Source organism: Chlorocebus sabaeus, chromosome 13, assembly GCF_047675955.1.
Source record: "Chlorocebus sabaeus isolate Y175 chromosome 13, mChlSab1.0.hap1, whole genome shotgun sequence".
Lineage (NCBI taxonomy): Eukaryota > Metazoa > Chordata > Mammalia > Primates > Cercopithecidae > Chlorocebus > Chlorocebus sabaeus.
In genome coordinates, this window is record NC_132916.1 from 23,780,771 (window position 1) to 23,797,255 (window position 16,485).

At 40.9% G+C, this 16,485-nt stretch overlaps 2 protein-coding genes across 19 annotated transcripts in view; one reads left to right on the forward strand and one right to left on the reverse strand.

Moving 5' to 3' along the window:
* The window catches only part of USP45 (ubiquitin specific peptidase 45), a 79,733-nt gene extending 77,653 nt beyond the window's left edge, over positions 1–2,080 (reverse strand). For 9 of the 13 annotated variants that reach the window (XR_012095017.1, XR_012095018.1, XR_005241326.2 and 6 more), the window contains exon 1: positions 1,974–2,076. The gene's annotated coding sequence lies outside the window, so the exon portion shown is untranslated. Of the gene's footprint in view, positions 1–1,973 lie in introns of all 13 variants that reach the window. The other 4 variants (XM_073022363.1, XM_073022366.1, XM_073022362.1 and 1 more) reach the window with 2 other exon arrangements.
* LOC103240688 (thiosulfate sulfurtransferase like domain containing 3) overlaps positions 1,669–16,485 on the forward strand; it is a 61,536-nt gene continuing 46,719 nt past the window's right edge. The window contains exons 1-4 of one of the 6 annotated variants that reach the window (XM_008007515.3): positions 1,671–2,046; positions 4,665–4,893; positions 15,321–15,480; positions 16,063–16,280. In XM_008007515.3, coding sequence (XP_008005706.2) covers positions 4,821–4,893; positions 15,321–15,480; positions 16,063–16,087 — 258 coding nt within the window. In that variant the 5' untranslated portion in view covers positions 1,671–2,046; positions 4,665–4,820 and the 3' untranslated portion in view covers positions 16,088–16,280. Of the gene's footprint in view, positions 2,047–3,952; positions 4,894–15,320; positions 15,481–16,062; positions 16,281–16,485 lie in introns of those variants that run through there. The other 5 variants (XM_038001088.2, XM_073022372.1, XM_008007517.3 and 2 more) reach the window with 5 other exon arrangements.

Sequence of the window (16,485 nt, forward strand, 5' to 3'; positions counted from 1 at the left end):
TTTGATCTTTCTATTCCCAAATTTACAAACCTACCTCCATCAATTTAAATTTGATATCCTGAGATAGGTATAACTAATAAAGTACAGAGAAAATGGTCTATGAGAAACTGGTTATATTTTCCCGCCGTGGTACAGATAAGCTCTTGATAAAGATGAGCATTAACACAGATAATGCTAGCAAAATAATAAACAAAACCAGGCATTTGACCTACATACTGTAAGCAACCTGTGCCTTTTTTCAAAAACACTGACTCAAACTTAACTTGGTAATGTAGAGGCAATTTCTGATGATTTTTCTGCTATATATAATATGTCTAAACAGACAGAATCATTTGGTACAGTAACCCAGGATTCGGCAATCATGTATCTGCAGTTTTCCAATTTCCATTTAAGGCAAAAGGACAAATTTAAAAGTCCAATTATTAGAGCTTCCAATACTTTATATCATCAAAATTGTGTCTAGGCACTGGAGACTGGGAAGGATGGGAGTGGGGTGAGGAATGAGAAATCACTTAATGGAAACAATGTACATTATTCAGGTGATGGTTAACTAAAAGCCCAGTATCACTAGGAAATAGATCCTGTAACAAAACTGCACTTATATCCCTTACCTTTATACAAATTTACGAAACTGTGGCTGTGGATCTCCGTGATCTCCCCCACATTTAGAGTTTTGATAGGATGCACGGGACTCAACATATAATTGTATTCATGGCTGACATTTATTACACAATGCAGTATGGATATACAGGCTCATCACAATAGAAAAAGACACAAGTGGAGTCTGGAGGAATCACGTGTAGGCTCCTTATGCGGTCTCCCTCCCAAGAGGGGTCAAACAAAACACACCCTTCCTCCACCAATGAAAATACAGCAATACGTATGCAACGCTTCCGCGCAGGGAAGCCCATCAGAGACTTGGTGTCCCGGATTTTTACAGAAGCTGGTAATTTCGGTGTAAAACATACTGTTCAGCACAAACCCAAAAATCCAAGTTCCCAGATGCCAAACAAGCACCAATATTGCAAGCAGTTCTTTCTAAAGATAGCAGTCTCAGGCCTGCTATGTTAACTCTTTTTAGCACAAATATGTTCTGGCCATTTTTCTCATGCGGTTTTCCAAACAATAAACTTTACAGTTTTCAACTTCACCATCACTTAACACCTGTCTTTTCTCTAAAGTAGGATGTCCAACCAAGTTGTTTAGAAAGCTGTTTTTAAACAGGCTATGCAAAAAGCCCATATCCTTAAGAAAAAGTCCTTTTTTCCCACTCTTGGGCAATTATTTATGGGGGTTGGAAAGAGAAGAAAAAAACACTATCTCCTTTTATATACCAAGCTCAAAAAGATGAGCAGCATCTTACGGTTTGCTGTGTATCACGCTCAGTTCTAAGCACTTCACAGATATTAACCCACTCAACCCTCACAGCCACCTTAGGAGGTAAGTTGCTATTATTTTCCCGCATTTTACACTTGAAAGTGAGAAAGAGAGGTTGACTTGCAGAGGTCCCAGAGCCAGTAAGTGGTGGACGGAGATGCGGACCTAAGCAGTCCGGCTCCGGAGCTCCTAATACACGACGCTTCCAGAAAGTCGGGGTTAGACACGCTTCCTCCGGTCACCAACACACACTCCGAGGCTGTGAAGAGAAATGCGCCGCGAGGAGGCAGACGCAAGGGTGTGGGGCCGCCGCACGCCCAGGTCACCAGGGGACTCGGGCCCCTCCCAGGCGGCCCCTCGCCAGCCCTGACGCCTAGGGCTTCTCCCGCAGCCGCAGGGACCCGAAGCCTGCAGAGCTGCGCTCACACGGCCCTGGGTGACCGCCCGGCGCCCCCAGGGATCGGGAAGCCGAAGGGGGTGGGGAGCCTCTCTTCCAGCCTCGCCCACCCACAAGGGGGTCAAGGTCGCCGAAGCGAAGACCGAGAAACTGCGGCGACCACACCGCCGCTGCGACCACAGCCGCGTCCCCAACTCACCCTGCCCGGCCTGGCCGCAGCGTCTACAACCTGGGGAGACTGCGCCTGCGCGCCCGTCTGGCGCCCGGCAGAGGTGGGGCCTCGTGCGCCCGCCTGCAGCCTGGCCCGGGAAGGTTCCAGGCGGCGCGCGCGGGGCCGGGGAGCGCGGGGAGGGGTAGAAGGGCGGGGCCGGCTTGCGTGGCGCCTGCGTTCTGCTTGTCCGCAGAGCCCGGAGAGCCCCTGGTAATCTTAGAGTAATAGCTACGGACTAGCAATTTGTTAGGATCCTGGGCCAGCGGGTGCACCTCGGATGTTCCAGGAGTCGACTTAAGTTCCACTTGTTGCTGGGCGCCTTCTGAAACAAACTCCGATTTCTCTCCGTTACCCTCCTCTGGACTCTCAAAGTCACTTCTAACATTCGTCATATGTTATTGTGCTTTTCTTCCCCATTGCTGTTGTCTTACCTGTCCTTCTCTCTTCCTAACTAGACAGTACATTTCTTCAAATACACCTATACCTCCTCAAAGCCCGGTTATCTGTTAAAGTGGCCAGCACAGTGCATGTTTAGTAAAAGCAGTTGGTTTGAAAATATTTTGTTTGAATCATGGATATTGCAAATGCCAACACTGGTTATGGATAGGTTCTAAAAGTCTCCTGATCTTTCACAGCTCTTCAGCCAAGGGACAGATGTGGCTTTAAGAATAAGACTATTGGCGTAGAAATCAGAAGATACGAGAGTTAAAATTTTAAACACTAAATTTTACTTTAAAAACTTTTTTTATAATAGTATTTACATGTGGAGAACTTGGCAAAGAAGGTTGGTATTTGCTTATATCGTACTTACAAGGATCATTAACAAATATAATTGAGCGCAGATATGCCAGGTGCTGTTATAGGTATAGAGGTACACTATCATTTGGGGGGTTAGGATAATTTTTTTCCCTAGGGAAAAATAAAATATTCCTCAAATAAGAATAGGTTGTGTGGTGTAATTTTGAAGGCAAAATTGTCTACTTCGTAAATCAAAAGCTTTCATGTATTTTGACGTTGCATTTGATCTAGAACTTGGAGGAATAAGAACAAGCAAACTTGAGTAAATCTAAATAATTTGCATCTTAATTGTGTCACTGTAAAAGATTTTTAAAAATGTATTATATGTGGAAACCCAGTTTATGATTGATTTTTTAAAAGGGATTGAATTAGATTATGGAAATTTAGGTTATTTTCTTCATAAGAAAAAATTTAGAAATTATCAAATACCATACAATACTTAAATTTTCTTGGGAACGACAAATTTCAAATATTGATTTCCAGTGGATGTACCCTTAGCATAACCAAAATCTCCAGAGATTTCAATCTTGGTTTCAAAACTTGACATAAATTAAGGAAAATTCTGTAACACTAAGTTTTTATTTCTGATGTTCCTCATTTATCTTTTCACTTAATTGAATGTAAAATTTACTACTTGATGGATTATTCAAAGAAAGGAAATTATTTTTAAATGTTAGCCAGTAAGTATGTTTTAGTGCTATTACAATGACATAAGAAAACATGAAATAAAAATATAGATTACCTTAAGATTATCTAACCATGTATTTTCCAAATAATGCTAAATATCTTTTTTTTTGAGATGGGGTCTCACTAAGTCACCCAGGCTGATCGTAGTGCACTATAGCCTCATACTCCTGAGCTCAGGTGACTCTCCTGCCTTAACCTGCTGGTAACTGGGACTACAGGTTGGTGCCGTAGCACCTGGCCAAATATTTTAATTTTTAACTGTAAATCTATTTGCAGTTAAATATAGCTTTTATTATGTTTGGGAACCAACCTGAGAATAAATAAAAAATAAGATAATGAGAAACTTTGTGTGGTAGGCTTAATAATGACCTCCTGCCCCAAAGATGTTCATGTACTACAAACCCGAAACTTGTGAATATGTCACCTTAACTGGCAAAAGGGACTTCGAGGATGTGATTAAACTAAGTGTCTTGGGATGAGAAGATTATCACGGATTATCTCTGTGGTCTGAATGTAAAGGTCCTTATAAAAGAGAGGCAGCAGAGTCAGAGGAAGAGAGGGAGATGTGATAACAGAAGCAGGAGTCAGAATCAGGGATTTGAAGCTCAAAGCTGTTGGCTTTGAAGATGGAGAAGGAGGCCATGAGAGCCAAGGAATGCAGGCAACCACTATAAGATAGAAAAGACAAGTCAAGAAATTCTACTCTGGAGCTCAGAAGAAACACAGGCTTCTGACACTTTGATTTTAGCCAAGTGAGACTTCTAATCTACAGAACTGTAGATAATAAACTTGTGTTGTTTTAAGCCAGTAAATTTGGGGTAATTTGTTACGGTAGCAATAGGAAACTGACACATACTATACAATAGTTGGACATAACCCTGACAAACCTATAGTCAAATATCATCAGTTCGTGGAGGAAAGATGACAACATGACATTATTTTAATGCCTACATCAGTTGAACCAGCTATTAGAGTTAAGAACAATTCTTAGAAAAGTTATCCATGTAGTCAGTTTTAAACAAATCCAATGTATGAAAATCATGTTATAAGGTAAATTGGAAAAGTTTATTTACTTTAAATCTTAAATCATGTGTCACATTTTCTGCTTTCTATTTTTAAACTTTGTGTCTCCTACAAAACAATAAAAACAAAAAAAGTAAGCATAACCTTTACTTTCTTTCCAAATGCCTTTAGGTTTTAAAGCAGTAATTACACCTTGCGGCACTACCCGGTTCGGCCGGTGCCTGGCTGGAGGGCGCCGGAGAGCCTGGAGCAGCGCGCCCGGAGGCGGGAGCAGGAGGGGGAAGAGGAGCAGGAGGTGGTCAGTAGCGCGGCGGCCGCCAGTCCGCAATGGTGCCACCCTGGTTGCTGCTCGGGACTGAGCGCAGGGCTGTCCTCGGGTCCGCGAAGGCTGCGCTCTGCGGTGAGCTTGGTGGTCACTGGGAAAGGGAGAGGGCCTAACTTTGGACTTCAGGCAAGGGTTAACATTGGTGGGGGTGCTCGCTTCTTTAGACTTCCAGTTAAAAGTCAGACCCATCACTCTTGGCACCTGGGAATGTAACACCCACTAGCAGTTCTTGTTCGAAGATCTCGGGCTACCCGAACCTGTGGGCGCCCTGGGGAAGCAGGGACGGAAGTAAACATTACTCCAGCCACGTCGTGTGGGAGGGCGTTTATATTGGTAGTGGTGCTTGACTGAGCAATACATGAAGGCCCATTTTGCGACTCAGAGGAGCGAGCAAGATAGCCAGTCCCTGCCCGTGAGAGTCGTAATGCCCAGCCCAGCCTTGCAAGTTACATTTGTGACCCGCTAGAGAGCAGCGCTCGGCGCTTCACGAAACAGCCACCTAGAACTATAAAGCGTTAGAACTATAAAAATACCACCCCTTATTTTACCGATGAGCCAGCAGAAACCAGATAAGTGAAGGTGGTTACCGGAGGCGTTGGGTCTAGAACTCAAAGCGGTCCCTTCTTTTCGCTTTGCATGCCGCCTCTCCAGCACCAACTTTTATCTGTGGCTGCAGCTACAGGGACCCAGCATTAACACAGCTTCCCCCCAGCCCCACCTACCTATTTTAACTGTTGGTAAGTCGTCTGTGGTTTAAGAGGTGCTTTTGTATGCAATTTTTTTTTTTTCTTTTCTTCCTCTCTCTCTCTCTCCTTTTCTTTTGTTTTGTTTTTGTAGAGATGGGGTTTTAGTTGTGTTTCTCAGACTGGTCTCCAACTCCTGGCCTCAAGTGATCCTCCTGCCTCGGCCTCCCACAGTGTTGGCATTACAGGTGTGAGCTACTGCTCCTGGCCTCACACTGTTTCCTTTCACCTTTATTAAAGAATCATTTGGTGGGGTGCGGTGGCTCTTGCCTGTATTCCTAGCACTGGGAGGCTGAGCTTTTTGAGCTCAGAAGTTCAAGACCAGCCTGGCCAACATGGTGAAACCCTGTCTGTAGAAAAAATTAGCTACTTATGGTGGCACACACCTGTAGTCCCAGCTACTTGGGAGGGCTGAGGCAGGAGGATCACTTGAGCCCAGGAGGTCGAGGCTGCAGTGAGCCGAGATCACATCACTGCACTCCACCCCAGGTGACAAAGTGAGACCCTGTCTTTAAAAAAAAAAAAAAAAAAGAATCATTTATTGAGCTCTGGGACTGGCCTGGTGGCTCACACCTATCATCTCAGCATTTTGGGAGGCCAAGGCAGGAGGACTGCTTGAGCCCAGGGGTTCGAGACCAGCCTTGGCAACATAGTGATACCCCATCTCTACTAAAAAAGAAAAAAAGAAACAAAACAAAACAAAACAAAAACCCAGCATGGTAGCACACACATGTAGTGCCGGCTACCGGTGAGGCTTAGGTGGGAGAACTTGCTTAAGTCTGGGAGGTCTAGGATTCAGTGAGTCACGACTGCATCACTGCACTCCAGCCTGGGCCACAGAGCAAGACTTTGTCTCAAACATGAAAAATCAACCATTTATTGAGCTCCTAAACTGCCAGGCTTCCTGCTGGTGATACGGCCTCTGCAGCTCAGTTCACCCATTTCTAGGGAAGGCAGACACAAGTAATCACCACACACAGCCCAGTCAAGTGACACTGCAATGGAAAGAACAACTGACTCTGAGTTCTAGAAAGTATTAGAAAAAGGTACCTTTTTTATTTAAATAATTATGCTGTAATACAAAAGCCAAGCTCTTGTAGTCCCAGCTACCAAGGAGGCTTAGGTGGAAGGATTACTTGAGCCTGGGAGATCATGCCACTTCACTTCAGTCTGGTCACCAGAGCGAGACCCTGCCTCAAAATAAATAAATATACATATAAAATTATGCTAGTGGTTGGGCACAGTGGCTCACGCCTGTAATCCCAGCACTTTAGGAGGCCGAGGTGGGTGGATCACCTTATGTCAGGAGGTTCGAGACCAGCCTGGCCAACATGGTGAAACCCTACCTCTACTAAAAATACAAAAATTAGCCAGGTGTGGTAGCACGTGCCTGTAATCCCACTTACTCGAGGGGCTGAGGCAGGAGAATTGCTTGAACCTGGGAGGCAGAGGTTGTAGTGAGCCGAGATCACACTATTATACTCCAGCCTGGGCGACAGGACAAGATGCCATCTCAAAAAAAAAAAAAATGCTAGTATTAAATGATTCTATCCTCATATTAAAACAAAATGCAACATGTGGCTCCTTTATATATCCTCCCCCTCCCACTCTTCTCCCTGACATGGCTTGATACACACCCTTCTAAACACTTGTCTATGAATATACATAAATAAAAGTACGTAAAAATACTGTATATACAAATGTGATCTGTGCATACTTTTCTGCAGTTTTTTCTCAGATATTCAGAAGCCTTCCATGGTGGCACATGTAACTCTCTTAACTGCCACATATGTTCCACCATTTCACCAGTCACCTATTGATGAACATTTTGATTTCCAATTTTTTTTGCTATTATGAAGTTTTTTAGTAATTATCGTTGTACATACCACTTTGCGTATTTGTACAAATATTTTACTAAAATAGATATCTAGATGCACAATTGTTAGATTAAAGGGGAGGTGGCAAGGGATATTTAACTGGGCCTTAAAGGAGAGTAAGAGTGTTCCATGGAGAGATGAGGGAGAAAGATATTTCTTTGAGAATGGGCAGTATGTATAAATCACGAAGGAAAGGCAGAAATAGATATTGATTGATTGCACTGTATATACATTACCTTACTTAAAGCTGATAGGTTTAAATGACAATAATATTCCTATTTTACAAATAAGAAACTAAGTCCTAAAAATTTTAAGTAATTTCTGTAGGGTTACAGGGGTAAGTGGGTAAGCCAGAATGTGAATCTAGGTTTATCTGACTCTAAAATCCCTCCTCTTTTCATTATAAAACTGTATTCAGAGCACACATATACCTTTTTTTTTTTTTTTTTTTTTTTTGGGGAGATGGAGTCTTGCTCTGTTACCCAGGCTGGAGTGCAGTGGCACAATCTCCATTCACTGCAACCTCTGCCTCACGGGTTCAATTCTCCTACCTCAGCCTCCTGAGTAGCTGGGAATACAGGCACGTGCCACCACGCCCAGCTAATTTTTGTATTTTCAGTAGAGACGGGGGTTTCACCATGTTGGTCAGGCTGGTCTCAAACTCCTGACCTCGTGATCCGCCCTCCTCGGCCTCCCGAAGTGCTGGGATTACAGGCATGAGCCACTACGCCCGACCAGGAGCACACATATACTTTTGATGTAGCTGGAGGATAGGGCAATTGGGGCCTAAGAGGAGAAATGGGGGGAGGAGTGGGTTTGGTAAACTGCTGGTAAGGGGTTGTTGAAAGGCATTAAGGAACATACTAAGGAGCTTGGATTCTATCCTGTGTTGTAATGCCGCAGTGAATATCCAGGTGATGTTAGGTTTACTAATGTGGAAACTGTAAAACTGGAGGTTATTCAAAGGTTAGGCTGAAAATGTGAAAATCAGGTGCAGTCTGTATTACTCTTGAAAATCTTTCCTCTAGAGAACCACACATCATCTCAGTAAATCCTAAATAGCCAGTTTTTCTTCAGTACAGGAACAGATTAGTGTTTCTTTGAGCACAAGATCAAGTGGTTGATTTGCAAGTGGAGCACATGCGATACATAAAAACACGCACTGTTGGCTTTAAATAATTAGTGTGGAATAGAGGCTCATATCATGAGAGGCTTGGGGGAGCTGAGACTCATCAAACAAATAGGCTTGCTCAGGCTTTTGCTCACTGAGTGGAAAGGCAAGAAATCTAGTGTTCACTGGTTATTTCCCCCATCCTCCACCTCCCAATAGGAGTATAATTGAATTACAGAAAGTTAAATATCAGTTAGATGACTACAAGAAAAACATAACTATCTTTGATCCAGTTAAAGAAGTTACTTGCTGTCACTATCTTTCACAGTGACTAAGAGCCAGAATCTTGAGTTTAACATAAATTATAAAATTACCATAGTTTTCCAGTTCCTAACAATGAGCAGTAATGAGCATTATTACTCAGCCTGCTGGCTCTTTATATTCTGGGAATTCAGAAAACAGCTAGCTGGATGAGAAATAGTTTGATTCTAGGTTAAGATCTAATCTTATAGACACAGTGAATCAACTTTTCAGATCTGAAGGGGGTGAGGAAACCTGTATTTTTAAGTTTTGTTTATTGTGGTAAAATATGTATAAAATGTGATTTTAACTATTTTGAATGTACAATTCAGTAGCATTAATTATATTCACAGTGTTGTGCAACCATTGACACTTTTTATTTCAGTACAAAAATTTTCATCACCCCAAACAGAAACTCACCATTCCTCCTCCCTCCAACTCCTGACAACCTCTAACCTACTTTCTGTCTCTATGAATTTGCCTGTTCTAAATATTTCATATAAATGGAATCATATAATATTTGTCCTTTTGCGTCTGGCTTACTTCATTCAGCATGTTTTCAGGGTGCATCCGTATTGTGGCACGTGTCAGTACTTCATTCATTTTTATGACTAATATTCCATTTTATGTATACATCACATTTTATTTATCCATAATCTGTTGATGCACACTTGGGTCGTTTCTGCCTTTTGGTTATTGTGAATACATATGAGCATTAGTGTACAAGTATTTGTTTGAGTCCCTGTTTTCATTTGAGCATATACATGGGAGTGGAATAGCTGGAAACCTGTTCGTTTAAACTTTTATAGCTATTTGTCCATTTGTATGTTACTTTGCTAGCCATGAAAATGACAGATGAAAATAGAAAAGTATGGCTGGTCTGAAGGTAGTGAGTTACCTCAATTCATTGTCCAGTCAGTTACAGATCGAACTTGTTCTACTCTTTCCCTCCTTTTCACTACTGCACCTGACTAGTCTAAAAAAAGAAAAGAAAAGAAATAAAACAAAAGAGTGTCTATTTTTTATAAGAAGATATGCTTTTTTTGTAACTTACTTTTGGCTTTTCTTAACTACTTAATACATGGAACTGCTATTCATTTCTTTTGGCCTATGAGCCCTGCAAAAAATTACCAAGGCATTAAGAGCATTGTAAACCTAGAATGTTTGGGAACCTTAGGTTTATACACAATGTTCAACAACTAGTTTTTTAAATTCAATACTATTTTGGACAACTTACATTAAATGATGCATATCCCATTGTATAAATGTACCACTTACAACAGTTGCCTTATTGAACTTCCAGCTTATTGTAGTTTTCCAATGTTACAAAGAATGCTACCCACAAACATAATTACATATATATACACATCTGTATTAACTCATACTAAGATTCCTGTAGGATAGATTCCTAAAACTAAAATTGTGAGGTAAAAAGGATATGCATACTTACAATGTTATTACAGCTAAATTTCCCTTCAAAAGTTTGTAACATTATACACTACCAGCAATGTAGGAAAGTACCCGTTTCCTCTTTCCCTCACCAACATTTGATATTATAAATTCTTCTAATTTTTGCAAACCTGACAAAATAACAAAATTTTGTTTATATCTTGTATTTCCTTAATTAGTAGTGAGATTGGGCACCTTTTCACATTTTATTGGCTATTTATATTTCTCATGTCAATTCCATGTTCATATATTTTGACCATTTTTCTATGGGGATTTTTTTCTTTTTCCTAATTATTTGTATGAACTCTCTTTTTTTTTAACACTAATCTTTTGGTTTTTTTCTATGTCACAAGAATTGTCTTCCTGTTACTTGTATTCAAAGTGTTCGTTGTTCTTTTTCCATATATAAATTTAGCATTTTTATGAGATCAAACCTTTATGATTTCTGAGTTTTGTCATGTTTAGAATAGCCTTCCTATCTTAAGACTGAAATTATCTACTCATGTTTTCTATGAGTACTTTTAGGATATTAGATTTTAGGGCTGGGTGCTGTGGCTCACACCTGTAATCCCAGCACTTTGGGAGGCCAAGGTGGGCGGATCACGAGGTCAGGAGATTAAGACCATCTTGGCTAACAAGATGAAACCCTGTCTCTACTAAAAATACATAAAATTAGCTGGCCATGGTGGCGGGTGCCTGTAGTCCCAGCTACTTGGGAGGCTGAGGCAGGAGAATGGTGTGAACCCGGGAGATGGAGGTCGCAGTGAGCCGAGATCACACCACTGCACTCCAGCCTGGGCGACAGAGAGACTCCATCTCAAAAAAAAAAAAATAATAATAATAATAAGATTTTAGATTTATATTTGGAATTTAAGCATAAGGAATGAGGTAACAGCCTGCTTAGTGTTTTCTCCTACTTAGTTGGCCTGTTTATTGAATATAATGTCATCTCCTTATTAATTTGCAATGCCACTGTTAGCAGATACCAAATTCTCGTATAAAGTATATTGTAAGTCTCTTTTCTGGACTCAGACTTTTAAACCTTTTCTTATACCAGCTCTACACTACTTAAATCAATTTTACTATATTTAATACTTTAAATAAAATTTGAAGCATACCTGTATAATTTACCTTTTTTACTTTTTTTTCTTTCTTTTTTTTTTTTTTTGAGACAGTCTCAGTCTGTCACTTAGGCTGGTGGAGTACAGTGGTACCATCACAGCCCCACTGCAGCCTCCACCTCGTGGGCTCAAACGATCGTCCTGCCTCAGCTTCCCTAGTACTGGAACTACAGGCTTGTGCCATCGCATCTGGCTAATTTTTTAAAAAGACTTTTAGTAGAGATGGAGTCTCACTGTGTTGCCCAGGCTGTCTCCAACTCCTGGACTCAGGTGATCCTCCCACTTCAGCCTCCCAAAGTGTTGGGATTATAGGTGTGAGCCACTGTGCCTGGCCTTATTTACCTTTCTTACAGTGGTCATTTTGTTGTGAAATATGAACATTATTACTTTTTTTGTTATTTTAAAAATCTTTTGGATATTCTTTTTAAAAAATAATTTTAGACCTGTAGAAAAGTTGCAAAAGTAAAACAGTTTCCTTTATTCTTACCAACTTCACATAGTATGAACATCTTACGTAGCGCAATTATTGAAATCAGGAAATTAATATTGATATAATACTGTTAACTAATCCGCAGACTTCAATCTTTCTTGACATTGACACTTTTAAAAAGGGTACTAGTTATTTTGTAGATTTTTTGTCTGAGGCTTTCTTCTAATTAGATTCAGGACATGAATTTTTTTTGCAAGAATACTAAGGAAGTGATATTGTGTGTTCTTCTCAGGGCCTTGTATCAGGAGGCACATGTTGTCAACATGTCTTATTACTAGTGAAGTTATATTTGAATAACTAGTTAAAGTGGTATCTTTCAGTTTTCTCCCTTTGTAATTAGTAAGTATTTCATGGAAAGATATTACCTCATTTCTCATCATACTTTCACCCACTAGATCTGTATCTATCAATGGTTTTTATCTGCAACAATTATTACTGGAGTGTTTGCCTAATGATTTTCTGTTCCCATCATTCCTTCTATATTTATTAGTTGGAAATTCCCGTATAAGGAAGATAATCCCTTCTCCCAATTTATTTATTCAATTATATCCTTATGTCAGTATGGACCCATGGATTTATTTTATTTTATGGGTTCCAATACCATATTATGTTACAATTGTTATATTATGTTACAATATTATATTACAATACCATATTATGTAACAATATGTTGGCACTCTGTATCTGCAGGTTCAACACCAGAGGATTCAAGTCAACTAGAGAGAAAATATTCAGGAAGAAAAACCCAAAATAACAATACAACAACAACAACAACAACAAAAACCCCCAAAAATACAATATAACAACTACTTACGTAGCATTTACATTGTACTAAGGATTATAAGTAAACGAGATGATTTAAAGTACACGGGAGATGAGCATAACTTATATGCAAATGCTATGCCATTTCATATAAGGGACTTGAGCATCCACAGACTTTGGTATCCAAGGGAGTACTGGAACCAATCCCCTTCAGATACCAAAAGGCAACTATATTTAAGAGATAGAAACAGTGCCAGGCGGGGTGCAGTGGCTCACGCCTGTAATCCCAGCACTTTGGGAGGCTAAGGCGGCAGATCGCAAGGTCAAGAGATCAAGACCATCCTGACCAACATGGTGAAACCCCATCTCTACTAAAAATACAAAAATTAGCTGGGCATGGTGGCGTGCACCTGTAGTCCCAGCTACTCAGGAGGCTGAGGCAGGAGAATTGCTTGAACCCGAGAGGCGGAGGTTGCAGTGAGCCGTGATTGCGCCATTGCACTTCAGCCTGGTGACAGAGCCAGACTCCATCTCAAAAAAAAGAAAAAAAAAAAAAAGAGTGCCATTAAGTACTTACAATTGTAGTATAAAGTGTAAGGTCCCCATCTAATCTATGTCTTAATATCTTTGCTTGCAAGGGGAAATGAAATAAAAATTTTCTTAATATTGTAACTTAGATTAAGATTTACAAATTATTTCCATAATTCAGTTACCAGATGCTGAATGTGTATTTACAAGCTCCCACCAATTAAGGGGCTTAGAAAGAGCAGAATATGGAACTGACACAAGGCCAATATCAAACATTCAGGGCAGCACAGGCTGCATCCTGATGCTCACAGTCAGGGGATACATGCATACATGGAAAAACTCCTCCTCTTTTTTGAGACGGAGTTTTGCTGTTGTCGCCCAGGCTAGAGTGCAATGGCACAATCTTGGCTCACTGCAACCTCCACCTCCCAGGTTCAAGCGATTCTCCTGCCTCAGTCTCCCAAGTAGCTGGGATTACAGGCACCTGCCACCACGCCTAATTTTTGTAATTTTAGTTGAGACGGGGTTTCACCATGTTGGTCAGGCTGGTCTTGAACTCCTGACCTCAGGTGATCCACCCCCCCCTTGGCCTCCCAAAATGCTGGGATTACAGGCATGAGCCACCGCACCTGGCCACCTTCTTTTTTTTTTTTTTTTTTTTTTTTGAGATAGGTTCTCACTGTGTCCTCCAGGCTAGAGTGCAGTGACGTGATCTCGGTTCACTGCAACCCCACCTCCCGGGCTGAAGAGATCCTCCTACCTCGGCCTCCCAAAGTGCTGGGATTACAGGCATAAGCCACCATGCCTGGCTGAAAAATTCTTTTCTGTACTCTCACAACACTTTTGATATCAGATGTGTGGGAGATGTGTGGGTTTTCCAAAACCAAGTAATTCTCCAATTCTCTATGGACACTAACTGGATGTTCTAAAATTCTATTTTGAACTAACTACCCAGAGTTAGCACAGACCCCACAGGCTAAGGGTTCAGTCCCACAAGACTGCCCCTACCTCAGATGCCAGTCACAAGTCCAGGCCTCCCACTCTTCTGACCAACTAGCTGTAAATTGGGGGTTCCCTTGACCCCTTCCTTGGGTTTGATACTTTGCTAGAACTGCTCAAAGAAGTCAGAGAAACAAGTTTATTGATTTATTTGAAAGAATATAATAAAAAATACAGATAAACAGCCAGATGAAGAGGTACACAGTGGGAAGTCTAGAAGGGTCCCATGCACAAGAGCTTCTGTCCCTATAGAGTTGGGGCGTTTTATCCTCCCAGCACTTAAATGTGTTCACCAACCAGAAGCTCTCTGAACCCCATTAGAGATATTTATGGAAACTTCATCATGTAGTCATCAGTTATTAACTCAGTCTCCAGCTGCTCTTACCTCCTGGAGGATGAGAATGGGGCTGAGTTCCAAGCTCCTAATCACAGTTGGGTCTTTCTGGTGACCAGCCCCCATCCTGAAGCTATCCATGAACCTACCAAGAGTCACTTCATTAGAACAAAAGAATCTATCACCCAGGAAATTCCAAGGGATTTGGGAGCTCTGTGTCAGGAAGTGGAGTACAAAATGAAATACATTAAAACAAAATATGCTCCCAGCACCCCCCCACCACCATCACTCAGGAAATTATAAGGGTTTTAGGAGCTCTTGTATCAGGAACCAGGAGCAGAGATCAAATATATATTTATTATGTCACTGTGCAAAATACATACCTAGAATACATTGTTTATTAAAGCAAAAAAATTGACGATAGTTAACTGACTGGAACAGGGGGGAAATTCGTTTAACCTATTATTTCCAGCTATTAATAGTGATATCACTTTGAAGTTGCCTAAATTGTTTATTTTTTCCAGGTTTGAAGTAAATAATGGGAAACCACCACAATTTTTATACTGCTATTTCTAATGATGTCACTTATAAGGAACTTGAAAACCTGTTGAATTCTTAAAATATTATGTTAATTGATGTTACAGAGACATGGGGAATTCTGGAGTATCGAAAAATCCCTGGGTCTATCAATATACCATGTAAATGACATGTGTCTTAAATTATTAAAAAACATATAAATAATTTACTATATCTAAAATCTAATTGAAATTCTTAACATTTTCTTTCAGTGGATGAGGTAGGCGAAGCTCTACAGATGAACCCAAGAGACTTCAAAGAGAAGTACAATGAAGTAAAGCCCTCCAAATCTGACCACCTAGTGTTTTCTTGTTTAGCCGGAGTGAGAAGGAAGAAGGCTTTGGACACAGCAGTATCTCTGGGCTTTCACAGGTGTGTAGATGAAGGAAAAAATGGATGCATAAATGTATAATGCAATGTTTCATATATATTACATTTTTATATGTCTATTTAAGAATTTCTTGTAATTATTGTCAGTAAGGCAGGATAGCAAAACTAAGGGCTTCTTGTCATCTTACTCAAAAGCAACACAATCTTTTACATAGGTGGAGTCTAAATTGTATGGTGAATAGCCATGGAATTATTTATCTCTAAATTTCCTATATTCTGTTATAAAGTACAGAAAATGTTTATAGTGGCCGGGCGCAGTGGTTCACGCCTGTAATCCCAGCACTTTGGGAGGCCGAGGCAGGTGGATGATGAGATCAGGAGATCGACACCATCCTGGCCAACATAGTGAAACCCTGTCACTACTAAAAATACAAAAATTAGCTGGGCTTGGTGGTGCACTCCTGTAGTCCCAGCTACTTGGAAGGCTGAGGCAGGAGAATCGCTTGAACCTGGGAAGCAGAGGTTGGAGTGAGCCGAGATCACACCACTGCACTCCAGCCTGGCAACAGAGCGAGACTCTGTCTCAAAAAAAAGTTTATAGTATTATTTGATGTATGTTTTCAGTGCTCAACACTATGCCAGAGGATAGGAAGAATGGGTAACCTATGAATTTTCAGAGAAGAAACAAGGAAATTGAATTTTTGGAATACAAGTTGGCTCTTTCCTTGTGTACATGCAGCCTAGGATAGTGGAATGAGCAAAATAATAAAAATCTAGTCCTGGCACCACTGATTACGGTAAGGGGATTTTTGTATAAGTCAATTAGTTGTTGAATCATTTTCTTTTCTTTTTTTTTTTTTTTTTTTTTTTGAGACGGAGTCTTGCTCTGTGCCCCAGGCTGGAGTGCAGTGGCGCTATCTCGGCTCACTGCAAGCTCCGCCCCCCGGGTTCACGCCATTCTCCTGCCTCAGCCTCCCGAGTAGCCGGGACTACAGGCGCCGCCACCTCGCCCGGCTGGTTTTTCGTATTTTTTTTTTTTAGTAGAGA